At 38.7% G+C, this 10,195-nt stretch overlaps 1 protein-coding gene across 1 annotated transcript in view; it reads right to left on the minus strand.

Annotated features, from left to right (window-relative positions):
* SLC10A7 (solute carrier family 10 member 7) overlaps positions 1-833 on the minus strand; it is a 93,910-nt gene extending 93,077 nt beyond the window's left edge. The window contains exon 1 of the mRNA XM_072405888.1: positions 496-833. Within this exon, the coding sequence (XP_072261989.1) occupies positions 496-595 (100 nt within the window). The 5' untranslated portion in view covers positions 596-833. The remainder of the gene's footprint in view (positions 1-495) is intronic.
* Between the last annotated feature and the right edge of the window lie 9,362 nt (positions 834-10,195).

Below are 10,195 nucleotides of genomic sequence, written 5' to 3' on the forward strand. Positions count from 1 at the left end.
GGTGGCAGTGTAGGTAAGTAGTCGGTGTGGGGAGGGGTGGCAGTGTAGGTAGTCAGTGTGGGGTGGCAGTGTAGGTAAGTAGCACAGTGTGCAGTGCGGTAGGTTGTGATTCCCCTGTGGCAGGCTGGGTACAGGACACGGAAGTGGCGGGGAATTGCTATGCAACGTGTCAGTAATGTCCGGGCTGTGACAGCCGTGTGTGTGAGCCCCTCATGTCGTGTAATAACACGGGGTGTACACGGATAATATACACAGATAATAATATACACAGATAATAATATACACAAATAATAATATACATGGATAATACCATACACGGATAATACCATACACGGATAATGATACAGACGGATATTAGCGGCTCCTTCCCAGCCCCCATTATGACGCTCTCATGCCGCATCACAGTGCCGCTCCTCCGGCTGTATGAGCGGGGATCACCGGGGACGGAGCAGCACCTACCGCGGGCAGCATACAGTGACAGCCGGACACACTTACCCCCCTTCTCTCCAATGGACGGCTCCAGCTTGGCGGCTGTTATGACCAGGATAATCCCCAGAATAAACCATTCTTTCCTCATTCTCTCCAGTAGGCCCATCCTGCCGGTATTCTCTGCCTTCTATGTCATACAACGTAGAAATGCCGGTCGCGGTGACACGTCCTGTGCTCCCAGGCGGCTACATGCATGCAGCACGTCAGATCTCCAATGTAAAGTACACACAGGGAGGTTTGGCACAAGCGATCAATTCATTTCAACAACAGGGCAGTGCTGGAGTATCCCGGGGTAAGGAAGGCTCCCAGAGCGCCGCCATCATTACCACGCACCACCCAATACACGCGCAGCAATGCCCAATACACGCAGGAGGCGACTGCTGGCCGGGGATAGGGGGAATGTGTAATGGACGGGAGATTCACTCACTGGGGGGGGGGGCACAGAGGAATCTTCTATAGACCATGGGGGACTTCGACTTCACATTTCTGGTTGGACTGAGAAACGGTGTATGGACAGCACATTCACACACTGGGGGTACAGAGGAGGAATATGAAGACAACATTCACACACTGGGGACAGAGGAGTATGGAGACAGAACATTCACACACTGGGGGTACAGAGGAGGAATATGAAGACAACATTCACACACTGGGGGTACAGAGGAGGAATTTGGACATAGGTTGGCACAGAGGGGAAATGATCACACACCTGGGGCACACAGTACATGTCCTGGCAGAGTTCTATTACATGGCCATGCTGTGCTGCGCATAGTTCTGTGTTCCGGTATCAGGAGAGTACTGCAGCGATTTATATGGCTCTTCTTAGTCCAGACTCACACACTGCTACTATCTGTATGTCAGACGGGCCTGATACATATAGAATGTCCAAACTTTATATATACTTCCTGTCCTTTTCCTGTGAATACCTTGGAGTGGTCAGCCAGGATGGATAGAGGGGTCACAACTAAAATAAAGGGGGTCACAGCAACTGTGCATGGGTCACATCCAATATTTAGGGGTTACAGCCTGGGTGGAAAGGTTACAGCTATGATGAATGCAGTCACAGCCGAGCTGGAGGGGTCATAGGATGGAATGGGTTTCCTGCCAGAATAGTGGGTCCAGTGGTGAATCCAGTAAGGGGTGAATAGGCAAGCTCTCTGCCCCTCTTTTGCAATGCACTTTTATGCCCTGTGATTATGGAAGAGACTTTCTGAGACTAGGCTTCCTCACACAGTGTGCCAGAAATTGCAGCACTCTGATTCCTGTACACAATTTATTGTACAGCGCTGCGTAATATGTTGGCGCTATATAAATCCTGTTTAATAATTATAATAATAAGCCCAATGCCTCTGCCCAGACTCCTGCTATCTGCCAGGGTGACTCCATGCTGGGCTGCTTAACCCGGGCCGTTCCCTGATTGCCTGTGCTTCCTGACTCCGCCATCTGCCCTGTGTTCCTGAAATCACTGGGGAACACAGGCCATCCCTGCAGCTGTTCACATGGCAGTAGTTTGGAGAAACAAGTTTGTCTTTTGAGTGAAAAGCCCAAATTGATTACTTTTTAACAGGCTGTCTGTGATTTTATGCAAGGTTAGGAAGCTGGTACCTGGTGAAAAGGTAATCCTCCTATTCTGCTTGCTCCCACTTTCTCCTCATCTAAAAGAGCACACAAAACCCATTTTTTCAAACTTGCCTACCTATCTTCTTTTGTCTTTTGAATCCGTCACTACTTCTCACCACTCCATATCCCCCTCCTATTGTGTGTGACTTCCCCCACCTCCTAGATTGTAGTATGTGTGTATTGGTGTGCAATGCAATACCATGCGGGCATACATACTGGTCTTATGTATGTTAAAGTAATGTTTTGACTGTATTAACACATAGGCCCCACCTACTAGATTGTAAGCTCTTTGGGGCAGGGTCCTCCCCCCACTCCTGTGTCACTGTATCTGTCTGTCATTTGCAACCCCTATTTATTGTACATACCGTGTTTCCCCGAAAATAAGACCTACCCCGAAAATAAGACCTAGCACTTTTCCCCCAACCTGCCCTAATATAAGACCTACCCTGAAAATAAGACCTAGTAGAAAAAGAAAAACAAAAGGGAGCGGGAGACAGCGGGCGTACACACTCCGGAGCCGCACAAGCCGATGCTTGCCTTGTAGTTCCGGCTCCTGTCACAGGCGGAGTGATATTACATGCACTTCGCCTGTCAGAAGCCAGGAACTCGGCTCGCGTCTTCTGATAAGGTAAGTTTTTTATTTTATTTTAACCAGCACAATTACAGTATAAAAATAAAAAAAAAAATAAAAATGTGAGCAATCATTGCCCCAGCCACATTTTGTGCTGATTTTAGGTTTGTAAGGACAAGCTGGCTGATTTAATACAGTAACAGTGCAAGAAGAGAAATGCTGAATTCAGTAACCAATACCGGTAGCAATGAATCAATGAAGAGTTTAATTTACAATTGGGTCACCATATAAAACTCTCAAATGCACAGAAAAATAAAAAAATAAAAATGTGAGCAATCATTGCCCCGGCCACATCCATTGAGTGCTGATTTTACACAGATCCACAGATGCTGTACAGTGCACCTGTGGGTTACCGTATCTTTTCTGGTGCACTGTGCTGCATCTGTGGATCAGTGTTAAAGCACCTTAATACGTTAACCACTTCAAAATGTGCCTTTTTTTATGGCCATATTCATACATGAATATGGTAAGTGTTTTTTTTTCATTAAAAAAGTATATAAGACCTACCCTGAAAATAAGACCTAGTGTGTTTTTGGAAGCCCAAAAAAATATAAGACAGTGTCTTATTTTCGGGGAAACACGGTATGTTGGCACTATATACATCTTGTTTATTATTAATAATAATAATAATAATAATAATATTCGAAGTATATCCTACTACACACTACAGAAATGAATAAAAGAAATATTTTTATTGGAGAACTCCCTTCTTTCCATCCCAATACCACCAATTTAGCTGCTTCTTAAGCTCTGGTTTATGCAATCTACCCTTTCTGTTATGTTAGAATCTTTGTTACTTTATCTTGTTCATTTTTGTTATCAGTAAATTAAAACCAATTAGCTAACAACAGCCTAAGATGCACGTTGTCACAAGCAAAGACTTGTACAGTATACAAGGTGGAGACCTACACCCAAAGGCCATTTTATTAGCTACACATTGCTAATATTGATTTGAACCCTTTTTTGCCTTCAGAACTATTGTAATTTATCAATGATTCCACAAGCTGCTGTAAACATTCCTCAGGGATTTTGGTTCATATTGACATGATTGCATTTGTTGCTGCAGATTTGTCATCTGCTTATCCATGATGTGAATCTCCCATCCACGTCATCTGAAAGGTGCTCTCGGCTTCAGACTTGATGACCGTGGAGGCCATTTGTGTACAGTGAACTCATTGTCATGTTTAAGTAACCAGTTTAAGATGATTTGTTACATAGACCAACAACCTGAACAATTGACACAAGGCATGAATTATTGGAGTGTTATGTGCTGCTGTTGTATAACGAATTTAATGTTTATGAGCATCACACTATGGGCTCAGAGATTCCCTTCTGCATAGCTTGCAACTAGTGAATATTCAAGGTAATGTTGCCTTTCTATCAACGTGAACATCTGACTTCTGACATTACCAAGGCATTTTTGCCTAGAGAACTGCTGTTTACTGAATATTTTCCTTTTTAAGAACTATTCTCTGTAAACTCCAGGGATGGTGGTGTATAAAATCCCAGTGGATTTCTGGCAGCAGATTTAAGCAAAAATATTTGGAGCGACCCACCTGGCTTCAACAAATCACTCAACATTTAAAGTCACTTTACTTTTTCCCCATTCTGAGTCTTGGTTTGAACTTTCACAGGTTGTCTTGACATCTTCTAAATGCTTAATTGCATTGAGTTGCTGCCTTGTGATTTGCTGATTAGATAATATATTGGTGTCAGGAAGAACATCCTTGGGTGGCACCAATGCCCATAAAAAATCCAGTGCAGTGAGTAAACAGGACAGGGAGTGTGTTACTTGTGTGTTAGGATTGCCCAATAAAGAAAAATTGAATGCAGCCACATCTCAGGACTAGTAATCAACACTATGATGTTCTATTTTGGTTTACATAAGCATTAAGCCCTTAATTAAGGTTTTTATTTATGTTTGGTCCCCAAAAAATAATCTCCAGAGGGTGTTTGCAGAACTTTATTAATATCCTCTCAACTTGCCAGGAAGATGTTAAAGTTTTTGGCTTTTCTTTTTGTTTGTTATACCATAAAAAATGTTTGCTAATACCTGTTTAATTCATGCAAAAATATCTGTGATGATCATCTGTATGTGCTGAACTATTGGTTCTTGGCCTAGAATACCCTTTAATTTTCAGTTGATGGTTGAAAATGGGTTAAGAAGCCAGCACTCAAATGAGCCCAATAAGATATACTAAAGAATTTCTTACAGTAGCCATAGACAGACAGATTTACCCAATCGATAACAATCAGAGAAACTTCCTATCCCTGAATATGTTGGAATCCTCCACAATGTAACTATAGACAGAAGCAGCTTGAGAGAAATGTCCCACCAACCTTTTCCAAAATTGGGGATCTCTGACAGGCAGAAGCACTCATTAATAGCTCCCAATCGGTTTAGTCCTTATCTAAGTTTTACACAAGCCATGGTTTTAACCCCTATGAGGTTTTTGTTGCTGTCAGTGTCCCCACTAGCTCGATGTTTTTCTTTGTCTTCCTGTGGGGACACTTGTTCCAACTAAGGTGAATTCTAATCGCTTTAGAGAGATTCTCCATGTGATTGCCCAGTTGAAATATTAGTAATGCACTCTTACCAGGTCTTATTGTCACAATACCTTGGATATCCACCTGGGTACGTTGAGAGATGGGAAAGGGAGTTGCAACTGTCTTTTTCGGACCAACAAGAGAGGAATCACTTTATTTTGGCCATAAGGCATCTACTAGCAATCAGTACCAAGAAACCAGTTTTAAAATACTCATGAGATGGTACAGGACGCCAGTGGTTCTGGCTAAAATGTACCCTGCTGTTAGCTCTTTTTGCTGGCTCTGTCAAAGCGCCCAGGGTACGTTATTACACATATTCTGGAATTGCACACTCCTACAGCCATTCTGGGCAAAGGTAGCGGATATCATAAAGAACCTGACTTATGTCTTCATTCATAATAGGCCAGAGCTGGTTATGCTCCATGTCTCCACCATGTCCAGGAAAAAGTACCGATCCTCCCTTTTACGCCATTTACTGAATGCTGCAAAAATGTGTACCCCTGCTTTGAAACAAACAGGACCACCGACTATTAAACAGATATTAAGATTTATTGGCAAAGGATGATCCATCAAGTCAAAAACACACGTACATGGTTCTATTGGGAACAGTTTATTTGTACAGCAGAGTATCTTACCTGTCAGCAATAAATATATTTTTCTTAGTTTTTAGAGATGTTATGTATCATGTACTTGGGAGAATATATGTATGCTATGCATTTTAAAGTGTGTATTTAGAAATGTCATGAGAGACTTGTGCGCCCCCCCCCCCCCTTTTTCTGTTCTTTCCTTGTTTCCTCCCCCTCTCCCTTTTGATTTTCTGAATAATATAATGATAGAGATGGTTTGACCTCCGGGAGGCCGCTAAATGCAGGTGTTTGTTACACTATGATGTTCAGTATATTATTGGCCAGAAGTTATTTGTACCAAATAGTTTTTGTTATTTTTGTATTGTATGGTATTGGTTTCTTGGATGTCAAATTTAAAAATAAAGGGAAAAAAAAAAATATATATATATATATATATATATATATATATATATTATTAAGGACAATCTCAACCATTAAAAATGTCATACCACAATTTCAAATATATACAGTTAGGTCCATAAATATTTGGACAACTTTTTTCTAATTTTGGTTCTGTACATTACCACAATTATTTTAAATGAAATTACTAAGATGGAGTTCAATTGCATATGAGTTGTTTTAATTAAAATTAATTGTGGTAATGTACAGAACCAAAATTAGAAAAAGTTGTCTCTGTCCAAATATTTATGGACCTAACTGTAAAGAGATATTAGAAACATTAATTACATATATTTACAGCACTAAAAGCATAACACGTATTTACAAAATAATTATTGTTACCATTCATTGATAGACAAACTGTACTGACAATAGATCATCCATTCCAAAATTGTTATGATTTTAAATATCACCCAAATAAACTCTACGCGTTTCGTAGATGGACAACACTGATTCTTTAGGAGCAGAGGATGTAGAAACATGGCTTGTTCTATGTAGACCAGCAGTCGTCCACAGAAAAATTGTGACATGATTTTCAATTTTTATGTTTTATTATTAATAAAACAAAAATGATATTCTAATAAATTCCTATATTTTCAATGACAGTTTTCTCCTGTACTAGAGACAGAAAAACAAGGAAGGTGCTACGTGACGTCAGTGTAGTGTTAAGTTGTATGAGGCAACCATTGCTGAGGGGTGCGCTTCAGTATTGTTTCCACCATTACAACAGTCTTTGTACGTGTTTATGTTTAGGGTATTGTAGTGCTTATTTGAATGTTTATGCAACTTTGTTGATGTATGCCAGCAAGAGCAGATATTATCACTGTCTATTTTTCACTTGCTAGTATAATATCTGGAATGAAAGAAGATAAGCAGCAATCAGATATATACTTGTCAAACCTTATGTCAGCCACAGACATATTTTTAGGATAAAGATCCATCACAGATTTGATGTTTAAAGTGATCTTTCCTTTCCTTAAAATGATTGTTGCTTGAATGATCTATTTGTTACATGGCTAACCTTACAGGGGACTGCTGGTAATACTCACCTCACCACCATGTTGGAGTTACACGTTCTGCGAATAGTGTAAAATACCATTTTGATTTTAGTTGTTTTAGAATAGTTCTGATATATTCAGTGTTGGGTCACTTAGATAGATTATCAATATTTCTTTGTAAATTATGTATCTTACATTGTCTGTTACAGAATATTGAATAAAATCTCATCTCCCCTCTAATGTGTATCACACCTCATCTCTTCTGGCATTCCTCATGGATTATAACATGTAAATTAAGGTAATAATTAAAATAACTTCAATCTGCCATATTCTGCTCTCTATATATAAATTGTAGCAAGTTTTATGCAAATCACAGAGCTATAGATATGGCTTATAAACAACATCCCTTGTGTGTATTAATGTCTGACTGGTAATTTAATGGCAGCCGTAGGCATAAACAAAGGTTTATTAAAATAGAACTGTAAGGAAAAGCTTCTGAAGACCAAAGTGCCTAAACTCTAAATATCTGAATCTCAAGATCATTTGAAACACATGATCCCTGTTAAACATTGACAGTTACAGAGAAGCATTACATGATGTTGTGAGAAATAAATATATAGACGCTAACACAATCACACTGTGTTTTATTGTGTCACAACAGTGATTGCATGCAGCACAGCCACATTGCACTGCACAGCCACATTGCACTGACCGTCAATACAATAAACTTCATCATTTTCCAGTGTAAAGTTGTATACGATTTCTGTGAAGTCAGTATTAACTTCCTAACCTGTTGCCAGTTTTATGCACTGTTATCTATTCTTGTACAGCAGAAGTCTACAGAAGTATAATAAGCCTGGGGTCCACAATGAAAAACATTCAGCAAAAACCCAAACCTTATGCACTTTTCTTTATGAAAAGTCTTCCATAAATTCCTGAATATTGATAGCAGTCCCTGTAACACTTACAAGCACACAGATACAATAGAAAGTACTTACCTTGTATTTCCTTGTTGTACTAAAGATTGTGATTTCTTCTTCTAGATTCCTACCACTGATAAGAATAATATGACCAGTATCCAATATGGGTATTGGCTGTGAACATCAGTTGGGTATAAATGAGATTTCCATTTGTTTTATGATTGTTCTAACCACCTATTGGCCTATAGTAATTGTCATGGGACTTTTGGAGAACATTTGTAAGATTCCTTGACTTTGTGCCTGATTATTAAAGCCCTCCAAGGCTGGAGAGGATAAACTTTTATCATCTTTCAAGATCCAGTTCAGAAGATAAAATACAACTAGTTTGAAGGATACAAATTTTGGGGATTTACTAAAAGAATATATTCTGTAGACTTACTATAGTTATTTATCATCTTGGAAGGGGGTGAAAGGAGGTAACATTTATTTTCTGACTTTAACAATCCGATCAGCAGAGAGAAATCATGTTTTTTTACATTTTCCTAAATGTGATTGGGTATTCTTTACAGAATGATCTTTCAGTAAACTAAGTGAAATATCTCTTGCAAGTTAATAGCTTACTTTGCTAAGTGAATAGCCTATATTTCTATAGTAAATCAACCCATAAATGCACTATTTACAGGAATTTTCTAATGCCATTAGACCTTTAGACTTGACACCTAAAGCGGGCTTCACAAATCTGCATTAACACATTCCTGATGTTTTTAAATTATTGGGAACAGTATTAATAAAAAAGATAACACAAAATTTAAAAAGCGATCCTTAAGCTCCAATCAAGCAACTGTGCTAAGGCTGAGATGAAAGATCTGGAAAAAATGTATATAACTGATATTCTGCAGACATTAATCAGATTAGTGATTGCTCTGATTGTATCAGATCCAAAAATATATGTTAAATTTGGTAATTGCAATGATCAGGGAAAAGCTGCATAAGTGTGAATCTAGCCTACGGGACTCCTCCTTGGACTTGTGTTTAATAGTAAATTACTTGTTTACTGTAATGCCAGTGTTGCAAAACTGTACATTGTATAGATTACAAATAGAGGAAAGGAATTTTAGGTACGGTATTTCAAAAAAGAGAGTTGAACTTTGTAAATTATTATGATTTGTCCGTCCACCAGGGTAGGTTATTATTTACTTAAAAAGGCTTCTGAGCACTTAAAGCGTGCATTAGGTGTACCTTCATCTGAATTTGAAAACCATTATGGAATTTTCTACAAAAAATAAAAAAACATTTTTGTGTCTTCATTGAATTTCTTTGCGAGAACAATCCTTACTAATTGTATTTTCAGAAACAGGTAGCTCAGTGATATATTTCTCTTTTACTTCCTTAGACTTCAAAATGATTTGAGAGTAAATACCTAAACAAATCAAACTGTGTGAAGATTTATCAATCAAGATGTGGGCCTTTATCATGTATGCACGGTAAAGGCCAAGTCCAGGCAACATTATTTTGTTAGCTTTAAAAAGCTTATCTGTTTACCTCTGCCATTTAGGACACGCAAATCCTGAAAGCTTGCTGATCCAATTACACTAGTGAGCAAAGTAAAAATCTCAACATCAAGAATCACCTTGTTTTTCCCACAGTTTAATATTTTTTGCTCTTCTATAGTCGTTAAAGTCAGTCATTAAAAGGAAAAAAGAAAAAAGTTTGTATGTTTATAATATGTTGCTAATTTGACGGTAAACAAGAAAGTATTTACAAAGGTTTGCCTAAGTAACTTATATATGATTCCTGTATTTCCTGCAGCTTCAGTATCCAGAATAAGATGCAGTTTGTCTACAGAGGTCAATACATCCACCTGGGATAGATTTCTTAAAAAGTAATTTGCTATTTGTTACCAGATCGGACCAGATCCATTCCATGTTTGCAGGACCACCCAGATTCACTGATAAAAGTGTATCC

Source organism: Pyxicephalus adspersus, chromosome 3 (assembly GCF_032062135.1).
Source record: "Pyxicephalus adspersus chromosome 3, UCB_Pads_2.0, whole genome shotgun sequence".
Lineage (NCBI taxonomy): Eukaryota > Metazoa > Chordata > Amphibia > Anura > Pyxicephalidae > Pyxicephalus > Pyxicephalus adspersus.